Source organism: Ictidomys tridecemlineatus, chromosome 9 (genome assembly GCF_052094955.1).
Source record: "Ictidomys tridecemlineatus isolate mIctTri1 chromosome 9, mIctTri1.hap1, whole genome shotgun sequence".
Classification (NCBI taxonomy): domain Eukaryota; kingdom Metazoa; phylum Chordata; class Mammalia; order Rodentia; family Sciuridae; genus Ictidomys; species Ictidomys tridecemlineatus.
This window is the reverse complement of record NC_135485.1, coordinates 12,461,017-12,482,439: the sequence shown is the minus strand read 5'-3', so window position 1 is coordinate 12,482,439 and position 21,423 is coordinate 12,461,017. Positions and strand designations below refer to the sequence as shown.

Sequence of the window (21,423 nt, the reverse complement as noted above, 5' to 3'; positions counted from 1 at the left end):
TTGGGGTCCTTAAACCAATTCTTCATGTATATTGAGGGCAGACTGTATTTTGACAAATAGATTATAGTTTTAATTAGCTTGATTAGCTTACACAGGTGCTTGCACAGTTTATTCACTAATACTTCTTTTTAAAGTATCATCATTTGTTGTTATTTGTCCTCTTTCTCTTCCCTTTCTGAATAATTCAGTATCAAAACTATCAAGTGGAACCAAGTAGGGGTAGGTGTCCACACCCTGGTTACAGTGTGCAGGAGGCAGCATGTACTCCAGAAGATATAGGATATCAGCATGATGGGATTAGTGTGTTAGTGGAATCTGAGGGCAAGGAGTACATCTACATAGGAGGACTTGCAATTGCAGAGTATTAGAATCTAAGCAGGTTGAGTATGGTATCTGTGAGAAGTGTGGCCTGGAAATGGGGAGGTTCTGTTGGTCCCAGTGAGGGGTGTTCAGAATGGAACAGGTAACAAAATGAGTAGGGCATGGACTTGAGTAAGATGTATTCCTGCATGAACTCTTAGGGACACAGCAAGTAGCAGGGGAGTAGGATGGTATCATAGGATTGCAGTCTTTTGTGAGTATATCAAGGTTCAGGTCGGTTGAGGAAGAAGAGTCCATGAATGGAGGTGTCTGAGTGCAGGGTGTCAATAGTAATTCACCAATAGCAGTGAACATGATGTGTCATTAAGTGCAAGGAGTCAGGCTTCTAGTGTGGGGATAGGAAGTGATCTCATCAGAGGGTCAGTGCAATCTAGGAGATCAGAGCCTGAGGGTGGGTGTGGGGAGGATATTCTTGTAGGAGTGCCAGGCATGAGGAATAGATATCAGCCTTAGCAGAATGAGGAGATTATACATATGGGGTAAGGGAAAGAGTAAAAAATTGGGGCCAAGAAGAATAATGAGAAGTGTCCATGTGGGGAATGGGAAACAGTAATATTGAGAGGTTGTTTATGTATAGGGAAACTGATAAAATAAGTTTTAAGGACAGTGGGAGCTAGATTTCTCATTGGCTGAGATGGAATTTGGAAATATGAAAGCAGAAAAAACTAGAATGCTCTCTGAAGGGTTGGAAATGAGATATTGGTTTGAACATCACACACACACACACACACACACACATATACACACACAGAACTGTAGAAATAAACGTGTGTATATACCTATACAAATGTATATACCCACCCTATGTTGTTGCTGAGAAGGGTGAATATAATGTCATTCTTAATTCCATGAATTTAGTGGTGGTTTTCAAAAGAGAAACACCTTTGTAAGGAAAGACTAATTAAAGAATTTAAGAGTGATGGACATCACATAGGCCATGTGATTGGAAAAACAAAATTTTTACTACACATAAAACATTTTTTGTAAGATAGTTAAATATAAAACACAAATATTTAAAAGCAGTGTCATGAGTTTGTATGTTTTCTTGAATTATTTTCAATCCTTAAAATTACATGGTATGTGATGCATAAATTATTCTACAGTTTTTAGCACTAAAAATTCCCATTTGAAATAATGGTAGCTAATATTTATTGTTTAACATGTGTCTGACACTGTACTGTTTTTGATATGCATTACCACTCTTAATTTTTACATATGAAATAGTGCAGTTTTTAATCTTCATTTTATATATGAGAAAACTGAGACTAAAGAGACTTAGTGGTTTGCCCGATACTTTCTGTCTTGTTAAGTATGAAGGTAGAATTTACATTTGTCTAAAATTTTTTATTTTTTATTGATCCCCCAATGACCTTTGTCTAAATTCAATATGGCTTAGAAAGTCTGGCATAATTTGCCCCCTCTGGATACCATAGCTTTTTGTTTGTCATTCTACCTTGAGGGCCACCATCAAACAGCTGTACAGTAGCACAGTAATGGTAGTATAATAATAATAGCAGTTAACATTTATTGACCATCTATTAATGCTTGCACCCAGTATGTGTTTCACACACATTAGATTCTTTGATTTTCATAATAATCTTGAGTATTGCTATCTTAGAATATTATAATTAATCTTGTAGGTAGTAGAGATTCATTGAAGAGTTTTAAACAAAGTTAATACAGTCTTGTTTTCTAAATGATAAAAGTTGACTAAAACAATGATTCTGATATCCATTGTAGGAGCCTTAGTAATCAGAGATATTCTAGCGCACTTTGAATTTTCTGCAGTGCTGGGAATGGTTCATCAAAAATTAATCTTTAAGGTAGCAAACTTATTTAGAATTATAAAACTTTGTTTCAATTTAGTAATTACAGTAGGCCTCTGAATATTTTACACAATAATATAATGTATATCCAAGTAACTTCAATCTTAAAAGAATAAAATATGACAGATGGAATTGAAATACCCATCTTTCATTTGCCAGTCCTGTCCCCTTGCCTCCATTCTGCAGGTAAATAGATTTCTTTTACTCTTAGTCTAATATAAAGCATTCATATTCTATTTCCTATAAGTTAATTCAATGTGAAGAATTAGATACTAATTATTTATTATGTATCTTCCATAAAAGATACACATAGAGTTTTCTCTTTATTTTAAATGTTTAGCAAATCTAAGTTCTTAAAGCATATTATTAATTCCAGATTTTTGTCTTCATTTCTATATAAGGCTAGATTTTTTTTGACTACTAGATTTGCATAGAATGAGACATAGCAGTGCTGATGACATCCTGTTTTGACATTTTGTGATGGCTAATTCTTTGTTGTAAGGGATCATTTTAGCCATTTAGCACCATCAATGAATGGCTTTGCCCACAAGGTGTCACCCAGTACTTCCATGTATATACTCATTTTGGGGATAGGGAGACTTCAAGACCTTGAAATAAAAACACCTTTGTTAATAGAGTTCCTGTAGTCCCTTAATCATAGCAGAAAATATAGCTGATGCATGTTTACAGAAAGAAGAGACTGAACAGAATAGTAAGGCACCACTGAAGAGAGGGAATGGTTACGCTGAAATTAAAGAACTAGGAAAAGCACTAAACTAAGCAAGAAAGGGTATAAATAAATAAATGGTTATGAGTTTCAGAAAGCTACTTGATGTGAGAAAGGTAATTATTAATAACAGGCAGTTTTTAACTTAAAAATAGGGCTGCATTCTGAAAGTTATTTTGAGAACTAATGTCTTAGGTCCTAGAGTGAAATCTTTCCATCAAACATTTTCAACAAATATTTGGGTACCTACATGGGCCAGGCATTGAGACTGGAATAGCAAGCAAAATGATGTGTTTCCGCCTCCTTGTAGCTTACAGAATTTTGTGATATTTTTTTCAGATAAAAATATCAAATAAGAAGTTATGTGATTTTTTATTTTAATGACTCCCCTCCCCCTAGTTCGAGTTGAGGGCAGAATACTTATCTCTTCTTACTCACTGATATATTACCACTATCTATCTAAAACACTTGATAGACATGCAAATACTTGTTTTATAATTGATAAACTGAGGAGAAATATTTAAAAATTACATATGACTCATTAGAATTATGATTAGTGCTTTAAAGGGAATAATATAAGTTATAATATAATATAAAGCATGTAACAATGGATCAAGTCTAGTCTAAAGCTAGATTAAATTAGATGAAAGTATAAATTGGGTTATTTATACCCCCCCAAAAAATTTCTTTTTTTTTTAATTTTATTTTTTATAGTTGTAGATGGACAGCATGCTTTATTTTATTTGTTTTTTATTTTTATGTGGTACTGAGGAGAAAACCCAGTGCCTCACATGTGCAAGGCAAGCACTCTGCCACTGAGCTACAACCACAGCCTGGAGCAGTATTTCTTAGAAAATATTTTAACAATGAGTGGTAGTTATTCAGATGTGTTTTAGTGGTGGGGATGAGGGTTGAAATATATGGTGGCCGAAGGACAATATGTGAATGTCTGAGGTGAGATGCGAGGTGACTTTTCTTAGGTTCCAGTATTGGCGGTGGTTGGGGGTGGTATGTTATGAATGGGATATTAATTTTCTGGTGTATAGAAATACAGAATATTTATATTAGAACAGTATGATGACATCAACTAAAACAGAATTTTTCAAAATATTTTGCTTTTAGTTGGACACAATACCTTTATTTTATTTTAATGTGGTGCTGAGGATTGAACCCAGCACCCCGCACTTGCTAGGCGAGTGCTCTACCTCTGAGTCACAACCTCAGCCCCATAAAACAGAATTTTTTAAATGATCATTTTAAATTTGATACTTGAAGAAAACTTATTTTGATTAACTTAATTGGAAAATGAGTATAATTCCATAGACATATGCCTGTGTTTCTGCCTCTGGATATATTTATTTAATTCATGCTCACATATCTAACCAAACATGAACTAATTTTTTTTTTTGGTTACTCAAATAAAGGCAAAACACGAAAACATCTCATAGATTTTTTTCTCAGTATTTATCCACCCTTATTTCTCAAGCCAGAAATCTTTAGTACTCTCATTCCTGCCTCAAAATAATGAAGCTGTGTTACTAAGTTATTTCCATTATTTGTATTAATATATCTCAAAGCCATATCTTTTCTGTTAGGTAAACTTGTAGCACATAAATTTGTGTTCTTGTCTTTTCTCTGATATGTTTCGGCAAGCATTCTAACTATTCTTTTATTTTTATTCTCTTCCTATTTCAGTCTGTTTTCCACTTGCTGCTTGAGTGATCTTTTCTGAGTGCAAAAATAATCCTGTTTCTTGTCTTCTTAAAGGGCTTCCATGTCTCATTCTAGATCTCAAGATAAAAATGATTACTTGGCACAGGGTGCTTTGCCCTTCGGGATCCGTATTTGCACATGTCTCCAGCCTTTTATATTGTCCTTCTTTCAGATCACATTCTTTACTTCTACCTTTTTAAAAAATTTCTAGACATTGCTGTTTAGGATTTAAATTAATTAAAACTAAATAAAAATTCAATTCCTCACCTACTGTATAGCACAAATTTGGATCTTATTTGTCATTACAGAACGTTCTCTTGCATAGTTTTGTTCTTGAGCATATCAAGTTCTCTTGTTTTCATATACGCTGCTGTTCTTTTCTAATGTGTAATGTGTCTTTCAGATTCTTAAATTGATTTCTCAGTACTGACTGAAGAAGTAATTGTGGCTGTAAGAAAAGACTTGAGTCATTTCACTTATTATGTAGGTCAGAATTTTCAGATTTGTTACTTGAATGATAATAATTGCATACATTTAATTAGATTTTAAAACAGACTTAACCAGCAATCTAGGAGTGTGTGTAAAAGTAAATAGTAAGTTTACAGGTAGAAAAGATTTAAATGGGGAAGGTCTTCCAACTTTTTGTCCAGGGTACACCTTATACTACAGGAAAGTTACAAAAGACACATTTTCCCTCTGGCCTATTTATAATAGATTTAATTACTGTATTTTTCAGACCAGAGATCTGGCTGCCTTTTCTAAAGAGAGTTTTGCCTTATTTTGCTCTTTAAAATAATGGCTTTGGCTTTGATTTGGTTTGGAGTTTGTTAATCCATCCAGCAATATGAGGCTATCATGGAAAAGATTTGGATAAAAAAATTAGAATGCTACTTTATGGGTTATGGAAATAATTTATTTCCTAGTATATTTTTTTTCAGTTATTCAGATTTGGAATGGATGATTTTCAATAACCAAGTTTTCTGAACTCAACAGTTGAGTTTAGCAACATTTGGGGTTGAAAAGGCTTAGAAACTTAAATTGATGATATGAGTAAGTAAAATGGATATTTAAGGAAAAATGAATATTAATGAGGAATAGCTTAATGAGAGGTGCTTTCGTAAAAGACACAATTTGAATTAGGCAAAAGAAGAGTGGGAGAAGAATAAGTAGAAGCCAATAAAGGCAAACTATTAGAGAATGAGCAAAAGTATTAGAAATGGAAAGAGGATAAGAATGCCTGGATAAGGTAGAAGATTAACTAGTGGTGAGAGAGGTTATGCTAGGTAAATTAGGGCTAATCTAAATAAATTATTAATCTTTCATTAAAAAATGGCATTTCTTCTTACTGTTTTCTAATTTACACAAGTGTACACACACATCTATATGTATATGTAGTTTCACCTACCAGGAAAGGAATTAGAATTATCTGATATGAACTCTTCTATAAAATGTCATGTTCATGTGAACATATTACATTTACTCTCAAGAAGTTTTTTTGTTTGTTTGTTTGTTTGTTTAGGATTGTTTTCCTATGTACACTCAGTATTGTGATTTTGTTTGTGGAATTTTTAGTATTCTGTGAGCATGCTTTTGTCATCTGGGTGGAGCATGTGCTCAGAATGTTGGAAGCCTTGTGTTTAATCCCTAGACCCCCCCCCAAAAAATAGTGAAAGACTGCTACATATGCTATAAGCCTATAACCTTTTTTTGCTTTAGATAGTAGATTTTTTTTAGAGCAATTAAAAACAGGGGAAAGTCTTATTTTTACCTTCATTGTAATCATTTTTCAGAATCTTAATTTCCTTGTACAGATCCTAATGTTTGTGTGTTAATATATTTTTTGTGCTTGAAGAATTTACTTTAGTATTTCTTGTAGTGCAGATCTGTTGATAATGAATTCTCACAGTTTTTGTCTGTCTGAAAATGACTTCATTCTGCTTGCATTTTTGAAAGATAAATTTTGTTGGGCATAAAATGTTGGGTCAAATTTATTTTGACACTTTAATGATGTCACTCCATTGTCTTTGGCTTGCATAGTTTGGGATGTGAGATATGCTGTAGTTCTTACGTTTGTTCACTTTTTCCTCTTGTTGCTTTCAAGATTTTTTTTTTTTTAAGTATTTTGCTCAATGTTTTCTGAGATTCTTGGATCTGTGATTTGAAATTTTTCGTTTTTTTTTTTTTTTTTTACTATCTTCAATATTTTGTTCGGTTCTTTTTCTCTTTTCCTTTTGGAATTCTAGTTATATTTATAGTAGACAATTTGATATTTTCTCATAGTTCTTGAGACACCCCTGCCCCCTTAACTCTGTAGTGTTTCAGTTTGGATACATTTTGTTGACCTACTTTAACATTCACTGGTTCTTTCCTTGCCTACTGAAGAACCTTTGAAAGATATTCTTCATCCCTTTTACTGTGTTTTTGTTTGTAGAAGTTTCATTTGACTTTCTCATAGTTTCTGTGTTGATGTTCCCTATTTATATATATGTATATTGCTCACTTTTCCTCATAAGTCTTTATCAAACTAATCATAGTTATTTATTTTAAACTCCTTTGCTGATATGTCATCTGTGTTATGTCTGAGTAAGGTTTGTGTAGATCTTTAGTTTCTTGGTAGTGAGTTTTTAAAAAAATTTTCTATTTTGAACAATTGTCAGATACAGTATGTAGAACAGTAGGCACTGAGATGAATAGCTTTTATGTCTGGAAATCATGTATTTTATGCTTCTAGGCTGTTAGAGTATCAAGGACCAAGTCTATCTAGTCAGGAGTTTAACTGCCTTTGGATTTTGTTTCTTTAGTTACCTTTATCAGCTTCAAATGCCTCTGATGTTAACTATTCCTTTGATGTTACTTAGGGTGATAGTCGTTTTATTCAGGGTTTTTTCCCTCAGTGTTGTTATTCCACTTTAATCTTTAGACTTCCCTCTGCCCTGCACCTCTTAGAGGGTCTTGTCAAGCATTTGTCTTTTCACCACTGGTAAGTTGTTATTGCTTGTTACTCTTTAAGTAGTAAACCTGTTAGTCAGGGCTGGGATAAGAATTTCTCATTCAGCCTCAATTTTAGGCAGTCTTTGTATTCTTGGGTCTTGGGAGTAGGGTTTTCTCAGAGATCTTGCCCTTTGTCATGCTGTAGAAGATATCCTTCTAAGACCAGGACAGTTTACTGTTCTCCTTCAGAGATAAAACTTTTTCACCTACTCCAGTCAAAATGGATGGTATTCACTTATGCTCTGGGAGTGTCATGGTCTGCTGCTATATAACAAGCAGCTTAAAAGTTTTTGCCTCTTAGTGATTACTCAGCATCCTAGGCTTTCTCCACAATGGCAGACTCTGTATTTGTAGGACTGAGTCACTAAGGCCTATGTCACTGCATCTCCTGTCTCCTGCTATTATTTCACTTTCTTATCAGCGATTGGTGAGATTCATGGTAAAGAGCTGAAGACTGGCTATCTGCAGTTCCCAGTGGTTCTATACTCTCATATATGAACAAGCTCACACTTGTTCATTACCATTTTGTTTAAAATATTAGTTTAATACTTCTAACCCACTTCCATGATGGTGTTCTTTCCATAGTCCTTCATTTCTTCTTTGGAGGCATTTGTCTTCTTCATAGATTTTAAGTTAGTACCAACAGATTTAAGTTAGGAACTTTGTAAATTATTCAGCCTTTTCTTGTTGGGTTGAGAATGATTCTCTTTCCAGCTTTTTATACTCTAGGCGAAAGCTGGACCATATTTTTGGTGAGTAGTCTACAAGAGTCTATTCAGTCTAAAGGATGGAGAAAGAAAATGTTAGAATGTATTGTGATTCTTAATTTTTTAAGCAAGAGTATCTGTTGTAGTAATTGTTGAATGTACAAAATGTATAAGATGTTTCGGAAGGTCACATCTCAAGTTATTCAGATGGAAGAGGATGCATTCATACATTCATTCTATAGTGGTTTGACTTGATACTGTACATTAATTTTTTCATTCTCTTTAAAGATATTACAGCTTACCTGACTCAGTCAAGTGTATTATTATTATTTTTTTGCTGTGTCATGTAATTTTAAATAAAGTGTAAGGTTCACAAAACAAACAAGTACCTTACAGAGATTCCTACAAAGAAACCATAGATTAAAGGTAATGTTAAGGGTTGGAGTTGTAGTTCAGTGGTAGAGTGCTTGCCTAGCATGTGAGAGGCACTGGGTTCAATCCTCAGCACCACATAAAAATAAATAAAATAAAGATATTGTGTTCATCTACAACTAAAAATATTTTTTAAAAAGGTAATGTTAAAATTTAAGCATAAGTGAGCAAGAAGAAAGTTTCAGAGTTGGTATATTTTTTCTATCCTAGTGTATTCTCTTTATTAGAATATTATGAGGTAATAGTAATGTAATTTTAATTATATTTGAAAAGAAATAGGACCAAAAAATTAAGACATAACAAAATGGGAATTAATAGGGAAATTTATAGCCATTATCATTAATAGTGAACTTTATTGAAACTATATATTATGATACGGTGGGCAGACTTATAAGATAGTCTGCCCAGCTACTACCCAATATCCTACCCATTCCCACCATCTGACTGGTGATTAGGTTATGTTATAAGGCACAGTTGACTTGAGAGAGAGATTATTGGGTGGGCCTGACCTAATCAAGTATTTTAAAAGTAGAGAGTTTTCTCCTGCTGGTGGTAGAAGGGAAGTGAGATATTCAAACTTCTGTATACAGTTGCTGACTTGAAAATGGGGAAGTTGTATATCACGAAGTAAAGGTAATCTCTAGGAACTAAGGGTGGCCCTTGACTTATGTCAAGGAAATAGGGACTTCCTTTGTATTGATAAGAAATTGAATTCTGCTAACAACAGAATTCAGACAAGAGAGGGCGTGTTCAGGGTGGCATGGTGGTAGACCTAACAACAGAATTCAATGAATGAACAAGGAATCAGAATTTTTCCTATGCCTCCAGATGAAGATGCAGCCTGGTCAACATTTTAACTGTACCTTTATTATTTTAAAAAATAAGAATATGTAAGAGGTAAGAATATGTGCCAACCTTCTAAAGAACTGTGAACAAGTAAATTTGTATTGTTCTAAGACCCTAGGTTTGTGGTCTTTTGTTATGAAGCAATAAGTGAATAATACATATGTCTTGAGTGATCACCTAATCATTATTAAGAAGACTTAAACAATATAAATACGTTTAAAACTTTTAAATTTCATTTTTATTTCCTTTTTTGTTGTGTTTTAACATATAGATAGAGATAGTGAGGGTACATAGTCAAATTTTTGCCAATAGAGGCTTTTTTTTTAAAGTTTAAAAGATAACCTTTCTGTCTCAGCCTCCTGATTTGCTGGTACTATAGATGTATGCCACCACTCACATCTTAAAATTATTTTTTAGTGTTGCTATTAATTATACAGATTAGTAGGTTCCTGTAGAGATAGTGAAATATTTGTACATGCTTACCTTCCTTTTCACCCTCTCCCTGATCCCGTTTTTCTACCTAATGGTCTCCCTTCTATTTTCATGACATCTTTTTTCCCCCCTCTAGCTTCTGTATGTGAGATAAAACGTATTATACTCGTCTGTAGCTTATTTTGCTTAACATGCTCCATGTTCTTCAGTTCATGCACTTTCCTGTAAATTACATAGTATCAATATGTGGTGATCTTTGCCTCTTTGACTCTGGGCTTGAAGTCAGTTTTGTTGGATATGAGAATAGTTACTCCTTTTTGCTTTTGGTTTCCATTTACATGGAATGTCATTTTCCCTTCCTTTTGCTTTAAGTCTGTGAGTGTTTTTGCCAGGGAGATGCCTTTTTTGGAGACAACATACGGCTTGAATCTCATTTTTAAATCCAGTCTGCCAGTCTATGTCTTTCATTGAGATTTAAGGACTTTTACATTCAGGAATAACCCAAAGAGGTATGTTTTGTTTCCTATCATTTTATTTTAATGTTTTCTCATGATTCTCATTTGCTTATGTACGCTGCTAATGAGATTTTCTCTTTTCCTGAGCTGTCTTGGTTATTTTTATCTTCTCTTTGTAGGAGTCCCTTAAGTATTTTCTGCTTCTATCTTAGTGGTCGTGAATTCCATTAGATTATGGTTTTTGTTGGAAGGTATTTATTTCCTTTTTGGTTCAGATGGATCATTTTGCTGTATGTTGTCATGCAGGTTGGCAGTTGTTTTCTTTCAGGGCTTGAAATACATTATTCCTTGCCCTTTTTGCCTTTTAGAGTTTATGCTAAGAAATCTGCTGTTATTATGATTGGTTTACCTTTATAAGTGACTTGGTATTTATCTCTTGCAGCTTTTAAAATTTTTTCTTGCCAGGTGCATATGTCTTGAGTGATCATCTAATGATCACCTCCTAGCTACTTGGGAGGCTGAGGTAGGAGGATAGCAAGTTTGAGGCCAGCCTGTCTTAAAATAAAATAACAAATCGAGGCCCTGTCTTAAAATAAAATAAAAAGGACTAGGGATGTAGCTCTGTTGAAGAGCACAACAGGGTTCAATCCCCACAAAAAGATTTTTAAAATAAGAATATATAAGTAGATAAAAGTAAAATTTTTAGTTCTGAATTTTGGTATTTCACTCTCAGAGAGTAGTTCTTTTTGGTCATATCTATTTGGAGTTCTTAATGCCTCCAGTACCTGCCTGTCCAACTCATTTCAAGGATTAGGGAAAATTTCTGCAGTTATTTTATTGAATAAGTTTTCTGTGCCATTAATCTGTATCTCCTCTTCTTCTCAGAGCTCTAATATATTATATTTTTTCTTTTTCTTTTTTTGTAAAAAATATCTTTATAACTGCCTTAGAGTTCTAATTCATCCACCATGTCTTTGACCTTAATATTCTTTCTTTTGTTTGATCTAGTGTATTGGCAACACTCTCCACTGAATTTTTCATTTTACATACAGATTTCTTTTTTAATTTTCAGTATTTGTTTGGTTCTTTTTCAGAATTCTATCTCTTTATTGGAACACTCTTTCAAGCTTCATATCATCTTCCTTGGTTCATGCCTTAGTTCTTTTAACTTGTTGATCATTTTAACCACAACTTTAAAAAATCTTTGTTTGATATTTCCTCCACTTTGACATCTGTGCATTGGTTATTGGGAGTTACAAATTTTTGGAGGTGTTTTATTCACTTTTATTCTTATGTTTCCTGTATTTCTGTATTGAGATTTGTGCATCTGTTGGGATAGATATCTCTTCCACTGTTATGAGTCTTTTTAATGAGTTACTTTCTCTTTATGATGTTTCCCAGGTTGGGGTGTATCTCAGTGTCAAAGCACCCATTTAGGGGAAAAGGGTACCACTCATACATTGTTGGTGGGACTGCAAATTGGTACACTTCCCACTATGGAAAGCAGTATGGAGGTTTCTCAGAAAACTTGGAATGGAACCACCATTTGACCCAGTTATCTTATTCCTCAGTATATACCCAAAGGACTTATAATCAGCATACTACAGTGATGTAGCCACATCAGGGTTTATAGCAGCTCAATTCACAATAGCTGAACTATGGAACCAAACTAGGTGCCCTTTAACAGATGAATGGATAAAGAAAATGTGGTATGTATACACAATGGAATATTACTCAGCCATAAAGAAGAATGAAATTTATGGCATTTGCTGGTAAATGGACTATCATGCTAAATGAAATAAGCCAATCCCCCAAAGCCAAAGGCTGAAGGTTCTTTCTGATATGTGAATGCTAACACACAATAAGGTTGGGGGAGGGGGAGAATAGAAATTCCTTGGATTAGACAAAGGGAAATGAAGGGAAGGGAATGGAGTTGGGATCTGGAAAGCAGAAGAATGAATCAGACATAATTTTCCTATATGTTCATGTATGAATACACAACCAGTGTAACTCCACCTTATGTGTAATTGCAAGAATGGGATCCTAGTTAGAATAAATTATACCCCATGTATGTACCCATGTATGTATAATATGGCAAAATACACATTACTGTCATATATACCTAAAAGAACAAAAAAATTAAAAATCTTAAAAAACAAAAAAAGCACCCACTTTTAATGTGTTCCAAGTGCTCTGTTCAAGCCTTAGCAGCTCTTTGAGAGGATAGAATAACCCCCAATAACAGTGACAGTTCATCATGCAGAACTTACTTGTTGATTTAATTCAGTCTCAGAGCACCTGCAATACACTGATATCTCTGGTCCACAATTTTTCATTCCACCGAATTCCTTGACATCTGAAGTCTTGAAGTGTAATGTTATTGTTTCTTCTAATGTGCTTTTCACTTAATAAAATTGATTTGATCTCATTGAAATTTCTAGTCCTTGACACTGCCAAGCAACAACAACAACAAAAAGGCACTCTGATTAAACTGTATTTTATAGCCTGTAGGACACCTTGCACCAGATTGGATCTCACTCTAGATTTTACCCTCCTTCCACCCAACTTCTTTCTTCACTAACATGCAAGTTCTTTTCTTTCCCTGGCAATAAGACAGCCAGATGGTAGAGGCAGGCCTTCGTTGTTAGTAGTCCCTGGTTTTTTGATGTGAAAAGAGGCAGCACAGTCATTTAAACTTGATTTATCTTCTTTGTATCTTACAAAGTTAAAGAGCTAAAATAAATACAGTAAGAAGGCAGTGCTTGTGGAATGTACACTGCATGTTGGCAGTGCATGCCTCCTTAGGATTCACCTGCTTGTTTCTTCTGTTCAGTTGTTTCTTTGAAAGCAGAGAATTTTTCTCTTGTATTTCTGTCTTCTTCAATTTTGACTTACTGAATTATGGATCTCAGCCATAATGAGTTTGTCAGACTTGGTTGTGGAGGAAGTGGAGTCCGATGCTGGAATGAGAGAAATAATGCTGAAATAAAGCCATGCTCAGAAATTACATAAGCATATTTTTGTTTAGTTAAGTTTAATTAAACTACAGGGAAAAACACAATATGTTAAATTGCTGGTGGATACAAAAGGAAGGCTGAGGAAGGAGGATTACAAGTTTGAGGCCAGTCTTGGAAATTTAGTGAGATCCTGTCTGAAGAAAATAAGAGGACTGGGATATTGCTCACTGGTAGCAAGCCCTAGTAGCAAAAAAATATATATATATATGTGTGTATGTGTGTGTGTGTGTGTGTGTGTGTGTGTGTATGTATATGTGTGTGTATATATATATGTATGTATATGTGTGTATGTATATATGTATGTATATATATGTGTACGTATATATGTATATATATGCTTATGATTTTTAACTGTTGTAAAATAAAGCTTTTCCAGTAATTAATACACTTTTCTCTCTTTAAAAACACAGGTTTTGAGAGTATTTTAGAAGGGCTTTATGGACCACGGCTACGAAGAGACCTCAGTTTATTTGAAGGTAATATTTTAAGTTTTATTTTAAAATTTAAGCTCTTGCCCCATTTAACAAATGAAAAATTGTTATTTAGTAACGTTTTATTAAACACAATTTTATGGTCTCTTGAAAGCATTTTTAAATAAAATAAGTAAAATTATAAAATATACTTTATTATTATCATTATTATTTTATACATGATGTCTTACATTATATCCTAATGTCTTTAAAATTTTGGTACACTAAATTAAAATTGAAAATGAAGTTTGTCTTTGCCAAGTATAATGTACTTTCATTTTAATGATTTTACAAATTACCTTTTTTAACTTATTCATGGATAGGATTTAAATAAATCAACTAGGCATATCAAATTCTAAAAAGCTATCTCCCCAGTTTTTATTTTTTTAAATTTGTGCTTTTAATATTTTTGTACTGAAACTTTTGTGAATATTAGAGACTCTGAAGCTAAGTTTATTGCTACATTCATTTTATCTACTTGTGTCAGGACATTTCTTTTTAATATCCGAAGAGCTAGAGTTGCAATAAGACATTCTTTGGAAGAATTTATACAAAAGAATATTGAGGATAGGAAAGACGGTGGAATGAGATGGACATCATTACCCTAGGTACATGTATGATTGCATGAATGATGTGTCTCTATACAACAACCTGAGAATTGAAATGTTGCACTCCATTTGTGTATGATGAATTGAAATGCATTTTATTGTCATGTACAACTAAGTAGAATAAATTAAAAAATTGAAAAAGACTATTAATTAGAAGTCAGGAGATTATTTTTTTGTTTTTGTTTTTGCTGAGTTTGGGAAAGTTAGTTAAGCCTATAAGGGCAAAGCTCTTCACTGACACAGTGTTTGAAGATATATTATTGTTATTGATCAAGGGAGAAGTGTCCTTGGCAGTAGTGTTAGTTATAATGATGCTGATAATAATTGATAACAGACAAATTTGTTTTTAAACTTAACAGGAATACATTTCTTATTAGGCATGACCTATTTTGATTTTCTTCTCAATTGTTATATCTAGAGGATAATCCTAGCATTTATTTCATCTTAATGTTACCATTTTTGTTTTCAAACTTATGTCTTTAAACCATTATAATATTCTTTTTTTAAGTGCCAAAATTGATTGTTTACTGCTACTATTTATATAATTTTGTAAGATTTCTTTAATATTTCTTTTATTCATTTTAAAATCTGAGTACAATTTATTATTTTAAACTCAAGTTACGATCCCAGATGTTTCTTTATATGATAACCATCAAATTGTATTGCAATTTATTCCATTGAAAAAGGTTTACCATCAAGTTGAGAGTAATTATTTTTAATCATAAAATCTAATAAGAGTTTTCAAGGTATGATTGGGTTTGTATGGTTTAGAGCCCCTATATAAATCTAAAATAACCTTCCTAAAGGAGACAGTATATCAGTAAGTATCAAAAGCCTAAAAGCATACATACCTGCATAGTAGTTTTACTTTTAAGAATCTCAAGAAAATAATTAGGTAAGTGTGCAGATGGCATATATCTGCATGAATTTATTTACTGTTCATTCTCGTGCTCATGAATTTATTTAGTGCTCACTCGGGTGCTTGATTGTTCTCTATCTCTTATACATATCATAACAGTCTTGCCCATAACAGTCCTTCCAAGGTTGTTTCTACCTTTTTCTTAATATTATGTATTTAAAAGTAGGGACTGTTTAATAAATTATTTTATCTCTATAATTGGGATATCTGCATCCATTGAGAGTTATATTGTTGAATTTTGTAATGAATGATATGATATGCATGGATTGTTAGGTTGATGAAATTAAATTGCTTTGTATATATTGATTCGTTCTGTTTTTGTTAAAAAAAGGAAAAGTATATATGTTTTATTGAAAATGTTCTAGGAAAAAAAGACACTAAAAGGTTCGTATGATTATTTTGAAGTATGCATTGTGGATAGTTTTTGTTTCGATATGTGTTTGTTCTTTAATATCAAACAAGTATTATATAATTAAAAAAAAATGAAACTTTTGGGGGCTGGAGGCATAGCTCAGTGGTAGAGTACTTGCCTAATACCTGTGAGGCACTGGGTTTGATCCTCAGCACCACATAAAAATAAATAAATAAAAAGGTATTGTGTCCACATACAATTTAGAAAAAAAATTGTTTGAAAAAGAAACTTCTTAAAAAAAACACTGTATTTTTCCTGTTAAAATTTATTAGAAAGAGAGGTATATAGCTCTCTTTATGTAATGTACTTTCATTTTAATGATGTTACAAATTATCTTTCCTAACTTATTCATAGATAGTAAATTAAAAGCCTTATATATTTTTTCATCGAGTATCATTTTTTACTGATATTCATCATATTGTGTATTACAGAACAGTGTTGGCTCTCAGATGAACTTTATCCAATTTTATAAAATTATAGAACAAAAAGGATTTTTTAATTTTATTGGAGGTTTCAAATATACAATAAGTTGATTCACATATAACCCTGTTTTATTAAACTAACCTTGGGATGGGGATGGGGTCTTATAGGTATGTAAGGACATAGCAGTTTTTCAGTCTGTCCCATCTAGTTTTTAAAGTACTTGTTAATTATCCTAGGTATATTACCCATGGCTTTAAGGACTTTCAGGTCTTTAAAGATCAGGAACATGATATACAACTTTGTATTACTGTCAACTAATCAGTGCCCAGAAGTGTTTGAAAGACTCACTGCAGCACTTTGGCCCCTGGTTGCTGTACAGCAATGGTTTGTACTGTTATCTCCTGTTCCACATAATATAAACAGCCTGGAAATCAAATTGCCACTTTGAGAAATATTGCCTGTGTGTTCAGTTTTATATTTATGTAATTCTGTTTGTTATTTGTTTTAGCCTAGTCTTCCAAAAACTCAGTAAATACTGGTGGAAATTTTTAATATAATTGTGATATAGTTGCTGTGATACGGTAGATTAGCTGTCTTATTGCTTACTTGAAAATGTGGGGCACTAGGAGAAAACATTTTTGTAGACATCTGGAATTTTATAGTACAATTCATTTACAAAATGAGTAGTATCAGTATAGGTTACCTACTTTTATTTTGATTGAATTATTTTTAGGTATTATATCTGGTCAGTTTTATGTGTTAACTTTGTTACGTTCCGTTGTAATTGATATCTTCCATTCTACTGAGACCCAAGGTATCTTTAAGGGTCCTTTTCTCTTCTGCCAAGTGTTTTTAAGTTAAGAGAGTAATACAGTGGTAATGTGTATAAAAGTTTTCTCCTCAGAGTCCCAGAGTTGAAAGTATATATATGAAAGATGACTGTACCAACCACTAATCTTCAATCAGAAGAATTAATTATCTTTGTAGAACATGATTTTAAGGATGCAAAACTCCAAAATGTGTGTGTTCTAGTGTTTTATCATTATTATCGCTAAGGAGAGTGTAGGAATCGGGGTTCTCTAGAGGAAAAGAATCAACAGGAAGTACAATTATAAAAAAGGTTGGCTTACGTGACCAGAAACTGGATAGTCCACAGTGGCCATCTTCAGGCTGCAGAGCTGGAAAAACCAGTAGCTGCACAGTCCAAGAGGCTGAAGCTCCAGAACAAGAGGGATCAACGGTGCTAGTTGAGACCAAAGGCTTCTGGGGAAATCACTGGCAGAGTCTGCTTTGGAAGAGTGAAGAAGCGAGAGTCCAACATCCTCAGATGATCCATGGCAGCAGCAAGAAGAATGGAAGCTTGCATCTATGCTGTTTCCTTGGTCTTCCAACTTGTATTCCATCCAGGTCATCATCTTATTGGATAGTGCTGCCCATGCTCAGGGAGTGTCTCCATTTCAGTTGGCTATCCCACATGCCAATCATTCCTAGACAAAACATCATTTACACACCCATAAGCCTCTTAATCCTTGGCATTTCTTAAACCAGTCAAGTTGACAATTCAAATTAACCATTACAGAAAGTTTGCTTTAACATTTTTAAATTTTAATTATTTATTATTTTAGTATAGTTTTACATTGACTTAAATATTTTTAATACAAGTACTGCTAATTAATTATAGTTGCACCAATTTTACCATTGAGCTTGTGAATGAACAAAGGAAAAGTATCAAGAACTTAACCTCTGCATGACATTTCTTCAGCTTTCCTTTCTTGCCTGGGAACCCAGATTATAACTTGTGACCCTAGCCTTTTGCTTCTCCCAGTTTGATCTCTTTGTTTATATAGCTATGTATTGTGTGTGTGTGTGTGTGTGTGTGTGTGTGTGTGTGTGTGTGTATGTATGCAGGTTTACACATTATGCTCCTTAAGAAATTAGTTTATTATACAAAGGGCAAAATGTTTTAAGGAAATAAATTCCTGTATTTTATTTTTTGAAGAGGATGATGATGATGATGTTGTTGTTGACGATGATGTGATGATTTGCACTACTGAGGATTGAACCCACAGCCTCCTGCATGATCCTGCACAGGTGCTCTACCACTTAGCTGTACTCCCAACCCTGTAGATTATTACTTGTTTGTATTATAAATAACACATATGCATTTTTAAAAATGCAGATAAGCTAGAAAGAAGTTACTCAAATTCTACTATCCAAGGAAAACCTCTGTTACCATTTTAGTATAAATATATATACACAATGTATATATTTTTGTGCCTCTTGTGTGTGTTCACTAGTATATCATTTGGATATATAAAATTTTGGATCATGATGTTTGGTGACTGAATGGGATTTCATTGTGTTTTATAATTAATTGATTTAATTAAATGTCTGTAATCTCATTTCACTTATTCTTTTATTTGAAATGTGTTTTGTACTTTACATATCTTTTTTTTTGTTCTTTGTTGGGAGGAGGGAGAGCTATGAATTGGTTAAACTTTGGGTTTCAGGCAGTCTTTTTCACAGGTATACACATATTTACTTCACTGCCATTTAAAAAAAAATTTTTAGTGTTGATGGACCTTTATTTTATTCAATTATTTAAATATTGTGCTGAGAATTGAACCCATTGCCTCACACATGAGGCAAGCGCTCTACCACTGAGCCACAACCCCAGCCCCAAACTCTGCCCTTTTTAATGCCAAGTATTCAACTTTTTTGTTTCTTCAGGTGCCTTACGTAAATTCTTTCTCCCTTTTCTTGAATTAAAAGAAGTTTGTAATCATAGTTTGATGACCAAAGAGTGAGATATTAATTGCAGTAAAATCTACAAGCGTGCAAGGACAAAGCCAGGCTTTTTTTTTTTTAAATATTGTTTTAGATGTTGATGAATCTTTTATATGTGGTGCTGAGAATCAAATTCAGTGCCTCACACATTCTAGGCAAGTGCTCTACCACTGAGTCACAACCCTAGCCCTATGCTTTCTTTTTTAGGGAAAATTAAATTAGTGTTATGAAAGTATAAAGCCTCTTCAGAAAGCATATAGGGGCTGGGGGTGGATCCTGCCAGCTGGCTCAGCCGACCATATGAGCCGGGTTCAAAGGAGCTGGCTGCATCATTAAACTAAGAAAACGGCGAAGAAATCATGCAAAACACAGACATGAGTTTCTAAGATCGAGGATAGGGTGGCTCTGAACTTAAGGGTCAGCTTCCATGCCAGACAGTGCTGGAAAGAGAGTGTGCACCTGGAATCTCTTTATTTTATGGGGTGGGGGGCACATAAAGGAGCTTTGATAGAATGTTTTTCCCCCAATAGGGCCAGGGGATAGGGTTTCAAAAGATGGAGTCTTGCTTTGTACTGTCTTGTGGTCAGCAGATTGATTGACATCTTTGCAAGTCACACCCATCTCGGTTGCTATGTGGGATCACAGGCAGAGCTAGAGGAAAGGTGCACTTAACATTGCACAGCCCAATCAGCATGCAGTGCCAGACCAATCCTCCTATACAGCTCAAATGTGCATAACTCACACACACGGCTCATGGATGGCTGGAGACTGGTGGAACTCAGTGGTAGAGTGTTTGCCTTGCATGCATGAGGTCCTAGTTTCAACCCAGTACCACAAAACAAACTAAAAAAGCAAGCGTGTAGAAACTCTTATTACAGATACTTCCAAACATCTAAACATCTCTAAGACAGCTTGGCTTCTAATTCTCTTCCAAATAAAGGTGCTTCATTTGTTGTTACCATTATTAAAAATGGTTTGCTAGATTCACTAAAAGACGGGCATTTCTCACTAAACAAAATCTGTATGCAGAAATCAAGTGAACTTATATATGCTTTTAGATATATCATTAGAGATCTGAGCTGTTACTACTGTTAGCAACACAGGAGCCAAATAAATTGGGTAGCAAAAAATTTTTGTATATTCCTATAAATTACTTTTAATTATAAGATTAAATGCATAGTTTTAGGATACATATAGATTAAACAGACTTTTAGTTTCAAATCTCTTTAGAAAAACATTCCAAATTTAATCCTTCTACATTAAAAATCAACTTTGGCACACTGTGTTTGGAAGTTGAAGACATTTATATCATACATACTATTCTTTTGAGAAGTTTACATTTTAATTCTTGAATTCAGTTCACAACCACCTCCAGATTAAATGGTCTTTGAAAAAGGTTTTTGATTTCTGCTAGTTGTGAATTTGTTGGAAACAAAGCAGAAGTTCTAGTTTTCTCTCTTTGGTTTGTCTCATGACTCACCCTTTTGAAGAAAGCATAACCGTTTTCTCATTTGTGGACTGAGGTCTCGGAAGAAACTTTGAATGTCGTAAACTTTACGTATTTATTATTTCCAGAAGATTTGCACTTTATATCCTCTCTCATGCTTTTTATTTTTTTGAAGGAGAGTTATTTGTGCTTATCTTTCTCCATCTGCCTTAAATGCACTTCTCCTGCCACATAGGACTTTTAAAATTTTTTTAAAATTTTGTATTCTAATTTGTTATATATGACAGCAGGATGCATTATAATTCATATTATACATTAGAGCACAATTTTTCATATCTCTGGTTGTATACAAAGTAGAGTCACACCATTCGTATCTTCGTACATGTTCTTAGGCTAACAATGTTCATCTCATTTCGCTATCTTTCCTACCCCCATTCCCTCAGCCTTCCCTCCCTCCCCTTTGCTCTATCTAGAGTTTGTCTAATCCTCCCATGCCCCCCACCAACCCCATTATGAATCAGCATCCTTATATCAGAAAACATTTCACACTTGTTTTTTTGGGATTTGCTAATTTAACTTATAGGTTGGTTCCACATTTTAGCTATTTATTGCGAGTTGTGCTGCTACAAATATTGATGTGGCTGTGTCCTTGTAGTATGCTGTTTTTAAGTCCTTTGGTATAGACTGAGTAGTGGGATAGCTGGGTCAAATGGTGGTTCCATTTCCAAGAAATTTCCATACTGCTTTCCATTATTGGCTGCACCAATTTGCAGTCCCACCAGCAATGTATGAGTGTGCCTTTTCCCCCACATCCTCGCCAACACTTATTG

The 21,423-nt window shown here is 33.8% G+C and overlaps 1 protein-coding gene across 12 annotated transcripts in view; it reads left to right on the top strand.

Annotated features, from left to right (window-relative positions):
• Nucleotides 1–21,423, top strand: part of Lcorl (ligand dependent nuclear receptor corepressor like) — a 153,110-nt gene that overhangs the window by 11,613 nt on the left and 120,074 nt on the right. For all 12 annotated transcript variants that reach the window (XR_013425716.1, XM_078021122.1, XM_005318937.5 and 9 more), the window contains exon 2: nucleotides 13,938–14,003. Coding sequence is in view for 9 of the 12 variants with exons in the window: in XM_078021122.1 (XP_077877248.1) it covers nucleotides 13,938–14,003 (66 nt within the window). In the remaining 3 variants the exon portion in view is untranslated. The remainder of the gene's footprint in view (nucleotides 1–13,937; nucleotides 14,004–21,423) is intronic.